Source organism: Larimichthys crocea, unplaced genomic scaffold (assembly GCF_000972845.2).
Source record: "Larimichthys crocea isolate SSNF unplaced genomic scaffold, L_crocea_2.0 scaffold82, whole genome shotgun sequence".
NCBI lineage: Eukaryota > Metazoa > Chordata > Actinopteri > Sciaenidae > Larimichthys > Larimichthys crocea.
The window spans coordinates 739,171-755,896 of NW_020860793.1; the positions used below are offsets into that span (position 1 = coordinate 739,171).

The 16,726-nt window shown below is 39.8% G+C and overlaps 1 protein-coding gene across 2 annotated transcripts in view; it reads right to left on the bottom strand.

The window, feature by feature from the left end:
* Window positions 1-7,561: 7,561 nt before the first annotated feature.
* Window positions 7,562-16,726, bottom strand: part of wdr7 (WD repeat domain 7) — a 110,838-nt gene continuing 101,673 nt past the window's right edge. Inside the window, exons 29-30 of one of the 2 annotated variants that reach the window (XM_027277032.1) lie at window positions 13,222-13,326; window positions 7,562-10,724 (exon numbers count right to left, since the gene is read on the bottom strand). In XM_027277032.1, coding sequence (XP_027132833.1) covers window positions 10,521-10,724; window positions 13,222-13,326 — 309 coding nt within the window. In that variant the 3' untranslated portion in view covers window positions 7,562-10,520. The remainder of the gene's footprint in view (window positions 10,725-13,221; window positions 13,327-16,726) is intronic. The other variant, XM_027277033.1, reaches the window with a different exon arrangement.

Sequence of the window (16,726 nt, forward strand, 5' to 3'; positions counted from 1 at the left end):
CAGCGCCGGTCCTGGGCACATTTGCGCCCTGGGCGAACCCCCCCCCCCGAGGCGAACATTTTCTCGTGCGCCCTAACGGACGCCCGTGCGCCCCTGGATGCGCCATGCGCCCCCATCGGTCTGTCCGACGCCCCCCTCTGCCTTGTCGACACCCCGCTCCCGGGGCGCCCGCTCCGCTAACTTAATGAGCGGTATCGAAAATTACCGAGGTTTTTTGCTTTTTCGGGCGTTCGTGCGCCCCCCACGGAGAATGCGCCCTGGGCGGCCGCCCACATTGCCCATAGCTAGGACCGGCCCTGCTCCCAGCTAATCTAAAAATGGCCAAGCTGTTAATTCTGCATAACTTTAAGCCTTAATATAATGTGAACAGGTGAGTTGTATATAAATTCACCCTCAGTACAGTTGTCATGAACGGGGAAATTAGCTACAGAGACCAAAACAGTTTTTTGTACCAGGCTGTTTATTTCTGCTGTGAAGTTGGACATTTGAACATGGGGACTTATGGAGACTGACTCACTTCTGGAGCCAGCCTCAAGTGGATGATAGAGGAACTGCAGTTTTTGGCACTTCTGCGTTGGCTTCACTTTACAGCCTTAGGTTGCGCCTGTTCCAGCCTGTTATGAATTTACAAACAGCACGTCTAACGTGACCTCGGGTTGGCTGGAGTTTGCGGTGTAACCTGCCCTGAATCCAATAAGGACCAGGACAGAGGCGCTAACATTAGCTTAAACTCTCAGAGCTTCCAGAACTGGCCTCCATGAAATGAGGCAACTCAGTACTACAGTGGAGAACTTCTTCTAAAGGTCGACTGTGGTACCACAAACTCTTTAATTGAATGAATTGTTCCTTGGACTTGGTTACTACTGTTAGTAGTAAGCTAGAGAAACGATGACTTCACATACTCTGCTGTATGTAACCAGGTTTCAGTCGACAGATCTAGTTCCAACATAAAAACTCGTACACTCCTCCTCACTTCTTGAAGTGTATTCAGATGATCTCTCTGATCTCCTCACCTCGTTAAAACACCACACACAATATTCCCTCTCCTATCCCACAAACCCCTGCGTCTTAACAGCCGTTAGTAACGTTAAGCCCGCTCTAAGCAGCGGCGCCGCTCGACACTGAATTGATAATTGAAAAGTAAAGCGGCGGCGATTAATTTTTGACAGTGTTGTGGTTTTAAAGACGGCGGCCCCTCTTCGAGCTGCGGGCCCCAGACTCTTGCGGTTGATGTGAGAAACCCCGGTGAATCAAAGCTCCGGCTGGGCTCTCGGGGGTTTTCTATCTCTCCGTCTCTCCATCCTTCCATCCCTCCATAGCTCGGCTTGGTTTTAATGCCTACCTGAGGGACTGAAGGGGAGGGAAGCGAGGGGAAGGCGAGGTTCTCTGACTCCACGTCGATACTTTCTCTCTCCAGCTGAGCAGAATCACAGCCTCTCTGCTCTTAACTAATCGAAACCTAACCCCCACCACCACCACCACCACACTCCCACCTCTCCCTCTCTGCTCTTTCTCTCCATCCTCACTAACTTTAACAACAAACTCCAGGCTTGTCAGAGCTAAACACACATATTGTCCTGTTTTTGATCTCCTTTTCACCCGGCACTTAACATCGACTTTCCTTCGTATTTTCTTTAAACGTTGACACCGTGTACTTTGTCCCACGTTTAAGTATGCGCGGATACTTTCTCAGGATTAAAGGGAACTTAGCAGGTTGAAGGCTCTGATGTTGAGATGTGCTGCTGCTGTCAGGAGGCTCAGAGAAAAGATGCAGGTGGATAAGTGGACTACTTTAAACTGTTTGTAGGGATAAAGGTCTGCACGTAGACGGCAGTGAGAAGATTTCATCTGAAATCTGAATTCCAAACACAAACTCAAGGAAAGAGTTAGAGAAGAAGAGTAAAGTAAGACTGATGGAGCACTTTTTGATGTTTTTTTGACAGTTATTACAAACCATGTTAATATTATTTTGTTTCTTATCAGCCACTGGTTTCAGTTTTATATTAAAACAAATGACAAAACCTGAACAGACTTTAATCAAGTGGTAATTATTGAAACCATGACGATGACAAAGTTACATAAATTCACAGCTCACAGTTCAGTGAATGTGTTTTGATGGAAACGTGATCGCATTGGATTGAAACAAATAAGATTCTGTCTGGTCCATGTAGTTGTACAGCATGGATGTCAGGGTTTGATGATGAGCATTCAAAGCTCTGGACACTGGAGATGTGAGTTGATGTCCTACAAGTAGTCTGTTGGCAGATTTAGGAGACTTAAACACTTGATGAGACAGGGATGGTGATTGTAGTTAAACACTAAAACAAGCAAACACATCCTTTTTCATATTTAACCCAAGCCGCCATCTTTGTGTTCATTAAAAACTTGAATCTTGAAAAAAAAAAAAAGATTCCAGGCAGCATTATGTTTCTGTATACTGTATACACATAATCTTTGGAGTCGGGGTTGAACAGATCGATTTGTATTCCTCTTTTATAAAAGTTCTATTTATAGAAACTGTTCACTTAAAGGACAGACCTGGATTTAGTCAAATCTTGCACACAACTCGTCACTTCACCCTATCCTTCGCAGCGTGAAAAAGAAACTACTAAACTTTTCCGTCCCTATCTGGAGCCAGTGGAACCATGGCCATTTTACATGGTGGACTCTGTGAAAGACGACCTGCAATGTCTGTAGATATGAATGTTTTTTGTAACAAAACCAGTGACTATTATTTGAGCTAGAAAACCTTACACTGCATTCAGGGACTTTCTGAAATCCATGTTTCACCTGATGAAAAATTGACGTTCAAGTGAAACCTTAAAAAAATAAAACCTAACGAAAGTAACTTCAAATTTTTTGTAATTGAATTTAATCACTTTCTTTGTCATGAAACATTTTTCATTAGAGTCTGTGACAGTCATTACTTTATTTGAAAGAAGTCCCTGCTGATCTGAGACATGTTGAAGCAAAGCAAAGCTCCTTTATTGTAAATTTTTTTTTACAGACAGTAGCTCGACTGTATTTGGGTCGTATCAAACAGTTCGGTCCCCACAAAACATTTGCAGATGAAATATTTTTCTGTTTTTCCCCTGAAACTCTCCCATCCAGCTGTGAGATTGTATCGATTCTAAACAGCCGCAGATCTTTTTATCTTGAGAAAAATAAACCACTCGCAGCTGAAACGCAGCAACTTTTGGGAACATCAATAATGGATAAATACACAAACTGGAGCAACATGACTTTCTGATCTTGACAAAACTTTCATATCCAGAGCAACTTAAACAAACAGCAGTCTGAATCCAAAGTGTGCTCGCTGCTGTTTGACAGGAACACCTCCGCTTCGACGGAACCGGAAGACCTCAACAAATTTAAGTGAAGAGAACGGATTCAGGAGAAACTGATTTTTAAGATGAATGTGTGGTGATTTTTATTTTCCTTAAAGTTTTTGCTTGTTTGGGAGTGAAGGAAGGACGAGAGAGAGGAAACAAAAGGAGAAGAGGGGAGAGAGAAAGAAGGAAGGAAAGAGAGAATCTGGTTGGCTGCCTCACTGAGTCGATCAATAAGAAAATCTGAGAGCAAAGAGACTGAACCTCCTGCTGCTTTTTAGACTTTTAGACTTTTCTTTATTCCATGACGACCCCTCAAGGAGCTTTATGGACAAATACACAAAAACACAGGAATAAAGTCAGTAGGCGGCGACACGGTTATGACTAAAAACTACAAAATAAAGAAGAAAATTCAGAGTGAATAAAGGAATAAATACACTGGTTATGTTTAATAGTTAACTGAAAACCAGAACCGACTTACACACATCTCCTGTCAAACATATAGTCTGCTGTCTGCTACATTAGATTATTAATAAACAGAATCCTAAACGAGCTGTTCACTGTGAACCTGACTACTGTACTTTATTCTGCTCAGGTCTTGTCACCTGACCTTTAAACTGTGCATTTAGAGCAGGAAACTCAAGGATAGCTTTCATTTCCCCTAAGGTGCAGTTTGTTGTACAGACATGAGTAACCACATGACCACCAGACAAACATTAAATAAAGGTAATAATAACAACTATCATGAATAATAAATGAGACTAATTGCTGTTCAAACCTGCAGTGTAGGTAAGAGAAACTGATACCATCGGACCTGTATATATCTGTGCTGACTCATCTTCTGCTGACTGACGCAGCAGGAGGTTTGAGGCTGGGTTCAGATTTGGTCATTTTAAATGTATTTTATCTAAAAAAGGTCGAATATAATAATAATAAGAAGAAAATGTGTCATTTTTGGGCTGTGCAGAAGTCATCTCTGTGTAGTTTCACACTTTAATTTCTGTTGTCAGACAATAGATATAGATATAGATATACTTTATTTATCCCAGGTTGGGAAATTACAGTGCAGCAGCATTACACACAGTGACAATAGACAACATAAGAATGAAAATATAAAGAACAAACTATACATAATAAAATATCAAAATAGCAATAGTAAATAAATATTGTGCAAAAGTAAGCAAAGAGAAAAAATAGAAGCAGCCAAATGGTTCAAACTAGCAACTTTGTCTTAGTGATGAAGCAGTAGACAACATATGGGCTTAGTAACATAATAAAACAATACTTTTTTTTACAGGAGGGTAAATAAGGTAAAAAGAAAAAAAAAGTGGTTGCTGTGCTCTATAGAAACTTAAGTGATTGTTTATTACTTGAACATTTTGCTTTGGTACTTTTTTTCAGCCGGTCTTTCCTTCAGTCTACATACAGCCTCTACAACCTACAGCCAAAAGGAGGGGCAGGCTGTATGAGGCCTGTGAGGCGAGACCCAGGGCAAATAAATGTGCAAAGAAATCACTGCTTGTTAAACTTTACTCAGTGTTTTCTATCTGAACGTGAGATTTGTGTCCAACATAGTGTTCTATAGATTAGACAGTTTACATTCTACAAATGATCAAACTCTGTTCAAGACTTGCAGAGTGTGACATGGTGTGTATGGGTGGGGGTGTATCTGTTGGGTTCTGGGGGTCTGGTCTGTTTTTTATTCCCAGTCTGGTGGTCAGTGGTTTAATCACCTGAACAGCAGAGACACCGTGTGCACGATGATTCATGCTCTGTCTGTGCGTCAAGGTAAAAGTTAGTTTTCAAACTTTTCAAAGATCTTTGGGTCATTTCTTGCTGCTGCGCGAAGGAATGTGAAGTTTGAAGCGAGGAGAGAGGAGAGGAGGAAACATTGAGCTGTGACTGCAGATTACAGCTCCTGATCAATATCATCAATACCTGATGGTGTTCATACTGAGGACTGATTAGAGACAGAGGAGGAGACGGGGAGGATAACAGATCCTGTGCATGTAAGGAGAGAGAGAGACAGGGAAAAAATCAGGTTAGTGAGCGAGAGAGGATAATGTGTGAGTGATAAATGGTCAAAGGTCAGAACCACCTGGAGGCTCGGCCTCTGGCCTGAGAGAGAGTTTGAAATTATAGACAAAAAACTGTTCCACTACGACACACTGTAAAAGTTTCTGTCTGAACTTTTTTGCTGCCAGTCCACAGATCTCACACATCATGGAAAGCAGCACTCAGCCTGTGAAAACAGTTGTATGATGTCTTGTTGTCAAAAGTCTGACAAAAGTAACCTCTGATGAAGTCATAATGATGTCATCAGGGTCACCTTAGCTCAGAGTTGGAAGGCACAGATTGACAGAAAACCTGCGTTACCGTAGTTGTAAAGTTTGAAAGACATGGAAGTACAAGTATAGGAGTATTTCAGAGGATACAAGAAAACAGTGATAGTATGAATTATGACTGACAACAGGAAACACCATCACAAATGATCTCCAACTGTAGTTTTCTTGTTGTTTTCTTTATGTCATTAACAGATTTGAAAATATTCAAAGTAATAACACACAGTGATAAAAAGTGAGGCGGAAAGACTTTGAGAATCTTTGTTCCTGTTTTTAATTGCTGTGGTTTGACTTCTTCACACACTTTTTTTATTCTAAAGTTTAAAGTGAATAATCGAGGGCTGTTAACTTTACATGTGGAACTACAACTTTGATCATTATTCACCTTTAAATTATGAACAGGCTTCATCTTTTATGTTTTTACAGTGAACCAGATGAAAACATGAAATTCAGTTTAAATATCAGATGGGAACAGAAACTATCAGAATGTTAAAGCGATGTGAGATTAAAGGAAGAGATTGATCCGATTTTTGACTCTGAAACACTCATAATAATGATAACTAAGAGAGAGAGAGAGAGAGAGAGAGTGTGTGTGTGTGTAAACCCAGCATTTAATTAGTCAGACAGAAACTCAGAGGCGCAGAATGTTTAAAGAATTCAAATGTAATGAACATCATGTTTGAATTTTTCACACTTTTTACTCATTCTCAAGACTTTCAATATTTCAAACCCTTTTTTTTAAATATAATGAATGACCAACATTCTTTCAGCAATAATGATTCATTGTATTTACATCCTGTAATCAACTTTCTATAACTAGAACTATATTATAACTGTATTTGTTTTTCTTCCTTTTCTGAGCTGGCAACAGCCACCTATAGCTGCAGCGGCGGCATTGCGCCTGTGCTTGGTGGAATTAGGAGGTAAGAGACTCTATTTCTGGTTTATTGGTGGACAACAGGAGGAGGAATATGAGATGGAAATAAAGTAACGTTGGATTAGAACATTGATCAACATAGGGCTGTAGCAGGATCCCTCCACAATAAGGATGAGTCTCTTCCTCCTTCTTTTGGTCAGACTGTGGTGGAGTATTTATTGGCAGGAATAGATTACAATATGAATTGGTATGTTTTTATTAAATAAGAGCAAGGAAGTGCTCTTCCATGAGGTCCGCCATGTTGAACCGCCATTTTTCTACAGGAACCCAGAACAGACAAACCGAACTCTGATAACCGAACTCTGATCTAGATATACCGTAGATACTTCGATGTGAATTTTGCAGTTTGTCCTACATGCTTGGTAGGGGAGGGTGAGGCGTGGGAGAGTATTCAGTTGGTTACAATTTGCAACTTCACCGCTAGGTGCCACTAAATCCTATACACTGGACCTTTAACGCCATTAACTGGGTTCTTTAGCCATTCATAGATCATACTCATCATGTCGTGTCCAGGGCAGTAATTACTTATTATTATCATTATTATTATTATTATTATTAAGAAGTCATCCTGGCGTATGAAAAGTTTCTGGATCAGTCTGTTGGTGAGGGTGGTTTTCCTTCCATCGGTCATGCCGCCGGTGCCGATGGTATACTTTATGTTTTCGGTCGCTGAGAGTTCAACATGTCAGTAAAGTTGTTCAGGATCACAGTGATGAGACGGGAGGGAAGCTTAAAAAAGAAGAAGGCTGCAGCAGGAAACATCATCTACTTGATTCCTCTATGGTAGGAGTGTAGACACTGACTTCATTAACTGACTCTGCTAGAATTAAACTATGTTACATTTATAAAGGTTGTGTCTTCAAGATAATACCTAAAAAAAAGATCTACAGACCTGAATGTGTGCAGTGGAGAGGAGCACAATATGAATCAAAGTCAAAGAGATTTTCAACACCCACTGTCTTATTTTCATCTTTATTGGACACAAAGTCAACATCAACACATTTGAACACAACACATGTTTATATGATGCACAGTAGATTCAACCTGCTCTGTGTTATATCAAGGGAAGCATATATACATGCACTACAGTACATCACACACACACACACACACACACACACTCTGAAATATCTAAGCTGAGTTCACTGTATAAACACTAAATACATAAAGAAAAAACGCTGATTACATTAATGGGAAATTCAGAAATGGATATTTGCTGTTGAAGGTACGCAAACACATTTCTGTTTAAAACACAATCAATCTGGTCATCGCACATCAGACATGTTGAAAACTGAGGTAAAGCCTTTTTACAGAGACAGACTGAAGAAGCTGATCTGTTTATTACAGGAAGCAGGAGGAAGAAAAAGAAAATGTAAAAATGTTCCGTCTGTATTTGTCATTTTTATATTCAAGTCACAGAACACTTTGTCGTTTTATGTGATCACATCACGTGCTGAAGAAAACCAAAAGCTTCTTTTAGACTTTTCAGTTTACTACCTTCACTAAAGAACCTCCTTTTTCTTCCTCACTTGTTACTTACTCTTCAGCTCTCTGCCTTCTTTATTTTTCTCACCTTCCCTCCCGTGAGGCTGCCAAAAACAGATTTTCTCAAACTGTAAAGAGTGGTGAAGAAAACCAAAGATTAAGATCTCAAAGCTGTCTGGACTTGACTGGACTTGACGTGTGTGCATGTGTGTGTTTGTGTGCATGTGTGTGTTTGTTGAAACCCATCCGACGAGCTGCTGGGTTTTTTTTTTTTTGAAGAGAGGAAGAACTTGTGAAAAGCTTTGACACGCTTGAGTTTACAGGTGTGTAACGGTGTTAGAAGCTTTCTGACAGCATGGATGAAACTGACAGGAGATGGAGGGAAGGCAGAGAGGAGGAGGCAAGAAGGCAGAGTGGAAAATATAGAATTCAAGAAGTGTCATGTAAAAATTTAGTGTGTGTCAGCCGAGTCGCAAAAAAAACAAGTAAACTAAAATAAAATCATCTAAACTCTGATTTTATCTATAAATATCATATCTGTATAGATTTCTCTCTCTGCATAAAACTCTGAGCACTAAAACAGTGACAACATTTGAAAACAAGGAGAGGTGAACACTTCACATCACTGACTGAGAGAAGGTGAGAAGATTTTCAGCTGCTGCTGCTCTATAAAATGCAATGTAATTAGTTCAAGGCTAACAAGCAACTTCATGCGCGCTGTTATTAAAAAGGAATGTGAACAACATTTAAGAGAACAGATGCAGTTTTTTCTTTCCTACTGCAACAAATATTCACCTGTAAACTTAATAACCTATGGCTTCCCTCAATGAAAAGGACTGTCGGGATCTCTATCAAGCAACCAAACATGTGCAGTTAATGGAATACTGGGACGCTTCAGATTTTCCTCTGCTTTTCTGTGTCTTCATCCTTTTATCTCATCCAAAATAAGACGGCTGATATTCCTTGATATCTCATTTTCCAAATGACTCATGTTTTTTTTTTTTCAATTAACATAAAGAGGAAATTCACTAATTTAAAGAACAAGTCAGTGCAGACAGTCACATTAGCCACAACAAATACACCAAACAGGATCCAGGTTCACTGTACAAGATTAACAGACTACATTACGCAGCATTTGTAATGTGATGATATATATATATATATATATATATATATTCTGTATATGTACACATTTATATCTAGAGATGAGAGAAGTCTTCACGTCTATCAGTGAAGTATAGAGCAATCGTTTGCAAAGAAACACACAATTACCCCAAAAAACTTACAAGTGGGGCCTAAAATGAGGCAAGAAAGGAGCTTTTTCTTTTCAGACTTAGTTTTTACATACGGAGTGGGACAGAAACTCCAGAGAAGCCAGAAGAAAGTGAAGTGACCCAAAAAAAAAAAAAAAAAAAAGGTTCACCTGGGAACTTGGACCAAAAAGTGGACACCATGGAAACTGGCTGTTCTTGAATAAAACAGACTGAAGACACAGAAAACACTGACTCTAACACGTACACACACACACATTTCTGTGAGGTGCTCAGAGGATGGAAAAGCTTCCAATGTGTCACAAAAATAAAAGCAAACACACACACATAAACACACGTGTAGTTTGCAATGTGTAAAGTGTGCACTTGTCTCACAGAGCCTAAGTCTTCAGGAGGGTAGGGGAGAATTTCTTTTGACTAGAAATAATTAATTTTAGCAACAGAATTTAAAGACATTAATTAGAATTTTGCACTTTTTGACTAACAAACTTTAAAGCAGAAATTTGAAAAAAAAAAAAAGGTTTATTTTCAGTGCCTTCAGTGTTAAATCTATGTTTCAATCAGTGAATCCACAAGTACCTGCATTAGGTTTCAAACATTTAATAACAACAAGATGCTCTTATTAAGCACTACAATAAACTAAAACCTTGGTGGGTCAAAGGCTGCATTTAAATAAACAGCAACATTTGGGACCCAAAATGGCTGCAGCAAGATGGCATCCAGCAAAAACAGCAAAAATAAATACACCTCAATGCAAATCAGAATGTAAACAAGCCTTCTATCGCGGCTTTTAAATACATCAGAGTGAGCTTCCTCACAATGATCATGATGAGAGAGGAAACATAAAAAAGAATCCAGTTCAAACCTGGACCTGAGCTGGGTTTTTCACTTTGATGGCCAAGCTGAAGTCCAAAACCTTCAATACCTTCAAAACCTTCAAAACCTTCAAAACCTTCAATACCCTTTCACGCAAAATATCTTTGAAATCTTTGAATGAATTTTGAGGCTCTAACAACTGTTCCAGCAGCTCAGGATACAGATTTGAAGCTAAAACTACCGAGTGAATCCACTCTGACTCTGCCTTAGAGCAAAAACCCTATAAACAGGTCCAGGTCTGTCTGTTACAACGGGACTCAGCAGGAGATACAGGTCTGGTTTAGACCATGAAGCGGTGCTCCTTGCCGTCATGGGCCATAAGGATGACGTTGCGGTTGGAGGTCCAGATGAGGCGGGCAAGCTTGAGGTGGTTCTGTGAGCCCGGGGATGCCGGCTGCACAGGAGGAACCTGATAGGTCTTAATGCAACGGAGCTGAGGGGCCGAGTTCAACATGCCAATGCTGCCCAGCAGACTGGTGTTCATCTGCGGAGGACAGGAAACAGAAACACTTCATCATTAACCCATGAGTCTGCTAGGTCCATCAGAACTTACCAGAAGCTGAAGTTATCTTTACAAATATTACATAAATCAGCATAATCAACAAATATCAAACATTTCTGCCATATAAATGTTTTTTTATTAAACTGAGAGAATTGTGATTTGCTCATAAAATCCGCTCACTCTCAGATACTGGATCAGTTTTGGATAAATTCAGTATTTATGGTGACAGTCTTTGTTCACAACTTTGACAACTAAATATTCTGAATTTATAACTCTGACTGGTTTAGTGCCTCCTCTTCTAATCATATTCAATTCATATTCAAATCATTTTTTAATTGAATTATGATAGTTTGTCAACTTGACAGATAACTCAAAATCAAGAAAGTTGCAGTATGGTAGAAATAGTAAAGCACCGTTCAGTTTCATGTGAAAGAAAGAGGTAACATCATTAAGAGATACTTTATTAATCCCTCAATGGGGAAATTCTTTCTTCACTCTGTTTTATTTACATGCATTTTTAACCCAGAACACACACACACACACACACACACACACACACACACACACACAGTACAAGGGCTCATAGACATGCAATGTGTAGAGAGATGGTGGAGTGATGGGCAAGACGAGGTGCCATATTCCATATTTTTGGTCCATGATGGACTCGGCCACCCTCTGGTTTCCAAACCAAGTCTCAATGGACTGAGCTACTGCCGCCCCTTCTTCTTCTTAATACAAAATCTTAATAATCATTAAATCTGAACATGCTGAGAGCTGCAGCTATCTGCGAGGAGAGTTAGTTGGTTCTCATGCATGTGTTAAAGTTACACTATATATAACTTCATATATAATATTAGAAATAACTCTTCTAGCTTAAAACATCAGCCTCATTGTCAATTTGATGCTACACTGGTTGAAATAATAATAAATAAAAGGCTGAAAGACAGACGCCGAGCTGGGCTGACTGCTGTTGGACTAGTCAGTAATATTAGCTGCTGCTGTATCTGCTGTCTGCTTTGGGCGCTAAATGTCCAAAAATACAAACTTCCTCTATTTTTCTATTAAATTATATTATAATAATAGATGGATCAGAGGCTGAAACTTTCATGCTTCATCTTCCCGCATTCTGTTTGTACTCATACAAACTGAACTGTCCACATGTGGAATGAGTCACTGCACATTTTGGTAAGAAGACCCTCATCACCAATTCCTGTCGGTGATGGAGCTGCTGAACCCTTTGAGGGAACTGAGTTTAACCCGTGAGGCTTCTGTCATTACGTGCTGTGAAGAAGACGGAGCCTGAAACTGCACACAGCGACTGTGTGTGTATGTGCGTGTGTGTGTGTGTGTGTGTGTGTGTGTGTAGGAAAAAAAAACAGTAAGAAGAAACTCTATCGTTTCCTGGGACGACACTGCCCCTCCCTCCCTCACACACACACACACACCGACAGAGCGTCTGCCAGCTCATTACCACAGCAGCCGTCTTGACGGCACGCTAGCAGCGGTTTATGCTTACAGTAATGCCATTAGTGTGTGTGTGTGTGTGTGTGTGTGTCTGCAGACAGTCGTGTCAGAGGTCGTAAAGACCTTTCATTCAAAATAACAGTTCTGGGAAGAAGATAAGAAGTGTGTGTCTGTCTCTGTCTGTCTATGTGTGTGTGTGCGTGTGCATGTGTGTATCATTTACCTGTGTGAGTGGTCGCCTGACTTTATATTATTGGATATTTATTTAGATGTCAAAATAAAACACAAAAATAATAGTGCATTCTTCAAATTAATTAAAGGCTAGACAAAGACAAACATGCCATATTTTCTCTTTATTAGTTATAAGTTATTGTTGAAGTTATTATTATTTTCTGGAAACATTTTAAACAATAATTGGTTTGTAAAAAAAAAAAAAAAGAGTGAATAAAGAATATTTTTTTGTGCGAGTATTCATCTGAAGAAAACTTAAAGTCACATCAGGTCTGAGTAGAAATATATGTATACTGGTGTGTATGGGTGAGTGTGTGTTCTACACAGCTGCCGATACACACAACACAAGTTACTGATATTAAATTCTAAACAGTCATAACCAATTCATGGTTGATTTCTTCAGTTTGGTTCAGACAGAACAAATGAACTGACTTTTCTGTGGAAGAAACTTTCTCAAATATCTGCTCAGTCTGAGCTAACACAGAATCCGCTTCAGGCGTCTGGATGAACTTTTAACAGCAAAATCCCAGAGCTGGGTTTGACGGATTTTAAATCTCTGCTGTGACTTTTCCTGTGTGGTTATACGGTCACAGCCTACTCTGCAAGGTTTTGAAAGTGCAGTTAAAAAAGCACAATGATGACTTAGTTAGTACTCAGTAGTAAAAGTGCAGCCACACAATCTTAATGGTCAGAGAAACAAGGCACCTGAAAGTTGAAGACTTGGATATGGAGTAGTGAAAAAAATATTCAGTGACTCCATGACATAGACACAAACGTAATTTACCTGCCAGAAGGAGATGTGGCTGTCTGCGTTGGAGTATGTTGCCAGGTAACGGCCATCAGGGGCGAACGACACCGCTGTGATTGGACCCTTATGACCATGGATGTTCTAGAGAGAGAGAGAGAGAGAGAGAGAGAGAGAGAGAGAGAGAGACAGAGACAGAGACAGAGAGACAGAGAGAGACAGAGAGAGAGAGAGAAACAGACTCATCAAACCACATGAACTTTTTTATAGGAGGAGGAACAAAGTGGTAAAGAGTACAAAGTAGTGAATCAGTCAATCACTTTTGGTAAATCAGAATCAGAAATCAGATTTCGAAATACTTTAATAATCCCGGGGGAAATTAAGAGGTTTCATTCACATGACTTTGGGTTTGGAATAAATATCAAGATTCGGGTTCAATACAGTGAAAAGAACGCTCCTCAAGAAGAACAAGAGTTCTGCATGTGTCCTTCAACAGAAGTTAATTAATATGAAAATTAATTAAATTAAAAACTGTTGGAACAGTCCTTGGAAATACCTCTTTTAAAATAACCAAATATGAATACAGCAGCAACAGCTTTAGTTGGCATTCATGTACATACATCCAGTCTACTACTGTTGAGTACAGTGACTGGTATAGATGTCTAGCAGGTAGAGCACCACCTATTGTACGTTCAGTTGAATGAATCACTCTTTGTAGGAATGCTGCTCCATTCAGAAGAAGGTTGTTGTCTTGACACCAGTGCATCAGGTTCTTTACTTCCCCTAGACAGATCTGTTCATTGTTCGCAGTATTCAGGCCCTCAGCAAACATCACAATGCTGTTGGGAGTCAATAGTGTTTTGAACTGTAGTCAATGAACAGTAATCCCAATCAATCTTTTTCCTGTCCAGGTGGGATAGGGTGTCCAGGTGGGATAGGGTGGTGATGAGGATGTGTGCTATTGGATTATCTTTTCATTGGTTGGGACAGTAGGCAAACTTTGATGGGTCTGGTGTGCTGGGTAGCGAGGAGCAGTTCATGGCATTCTGGATGGTTCTGGTAATCCATGGTTTGTGGTTGTCACAAATTAATTCCACCCAACAAACTCAGTAGATCCCTTGAGGTCCCCAGTGACTGTGCTCCAGACTGTGTCATGCAGACTGCCTGGTGGCTTTAGTGGGAGCATGCATCCAAGTTTTTATTATGCAAGATCAGTAAAAAGAGCCAGCCCAACAGACCCACCTCTCTATTTTAACTTGACCTAATATGCCATCAGATCAGAAGGTTGTATCATCTATGATTGTCATCATGTGCAGTGTGTTGATAGACAGGGAGCTCAACAAAGTTTCACTGTGAAAAACTGATGTCATTTGATTTCATAGGGTAGTTCTACATTGGTGTTTGGAAGCTGACTGCCATGAAGCACAGCTTTATTTCAAAACATGGGAATGAATTGTATCTTGGATGCGTACAACAGTATTTTGAGCGCTCAATGTAGTAAAACATGACCTCGATATACTGTATGTATATGTCTTCTCTCTATGGTCACTCTGGAGCTCTATATTTCAGGACTTGCTAATACTGCTTTTGTATTTACGATGTAGTCCTGCTGAATAAGATAACACACCTGCTGCAATCACAAAATAAATTTGGTATAATCAATAACAAATTTTACGGTTAGGCTTGTTTTATTTTAGGGAAGTGGAATTGGGTAAACGTATCTAAGGTAATGAAGTGAGTGGTTCTCTCTGCAGATGGAGGTAAATATGAGTTTGTCTGGACGTTGATGGATCTCAGTGCTGAACTCAATTAATGACCAATTAAGTTCTGATAAACTGTGAGGAGTCTCTTTAGTCTGGATATATATATATATAATATATATTATCTATAATATATTGTATATATTATTATATATATATATATAGTCCAGGGTTCTCATGCCTGTTTTTGGTGTTAGTGGTTGTTGGCAGGCATGTACCATAAAAAGTATGTTTATGTGTGTGAGTGCTGCTCTGTACGGCCTAAAAATCTACCACAATTTCATCACTTTATGAAGTGTGAAGCAGTGTTATTAAGGCCTTCTAGAACCTTTTCACAGATGAAAAACAGACTGGAACAAATAGCCACTTTACAGTATCAAATGGTCTTTATAAAAAACAAACAAACCGCCTCGAGCGTGTCTCAAGCTCCTCAATCGTTCCTCATCAGCAGCTGTAGCTAAAATGAGAGCTAAACTTGAGTTCTCAATAAGACTCCTCTTGTTGATGAAGCCACACTGCAGCAGCAGCTCGACATTCAAGCCTGCAATAAATTCTGTTTTGTGATAAAGACGATATAAAGAACAAATTTTGGTCCTTGTTGAAATTTCATCAAGGCGTCTCAGAAAAACTCGTTTTGCCGCCCAGATTTTCCTTGACAGTAAGTGTTCGGCTTGGACGAGATAATTCCATCAGATGAGGGGCAGCTTCTGGTCCAACAGATGCTGCCATTCGCCTCCAGAACTCAGGGGACAGAATAAAGCGATGCTGCGCCGTGCGTAACGCAATAAACTGTCCCACCAGATGCAGGGTGTGTAACGCAATAAACGCCCTTCCAGATATCCCCACCCTGCCTCTGCCTGCGACTGGGATTACAAACTCTCACCTCCAGATGAGATTAAGACGCGTCGCCTCAGGCACCCAGACCATGAAATAATAACCCGTCTGTGGTGATTAAAGCAGAAAAAAAAAATAACACAATGAAATGAAAATCTCATCTTTTTAATTTGTTCTCTCCCTCCTCCTTTTAGGGGAAATCCTATTAGATTCCAGCAGTGTGCCGAGAAGAAAAGATGAATTATTTTGATTTCTTTCCAGCCTCCACCCACCGTGTACCTCTCCTTCTTTCCTCACTCTCCCACCTCTTCATCATCCTTTTTTTAAACCTTCTTTGCATTCTTCACCTCTGTCAGTCCATTATTTTCTCTTTGGCAAGATGCCAAATCACGTTCCCTATCACAACTGTCATTAAAAGCATTAAGAGGCCAGCAGAGTAGACACAGTTTGTCTGCAAACATTCAGTCAGCTCAAACCAAACTACATTTCAGCCAATGAGAATCAAATATCACACGGACGTAGAGTTTTTAGCATCTGGATCAAATCTGGATTCATTACATTCATTTAGCAGAAACATCCATCAGAAGCAACCAATTTGGAAAGGACGCTATGAATCACCTGAGCTACAGCTGGCACAATGATCTATAAGTGGCATTTCTGGCATTATACATCTTGCCTTTTTTTTTTTTTTGCTAAACTTTTTGATTTTTGGATCTGTAACAACTGAATTCCTTTAATTGGCATTGCAGACAAAGAGCCAATGAACAGAGGATTTAGATTCTTCATGTCTGAGACTCTTACCTAGAAGCTTCGTTTGCATTAAAGTCATCCCCATGTTAAAGAGATTTTTAAAAAAAGTAAAGTTGGTAGTTTTCCTTATTACTTTAAAAAGGGAGAAACACGTTATTTGGGAAATATCAGAGTTCTGACAGATACTGGAACACTGGTCT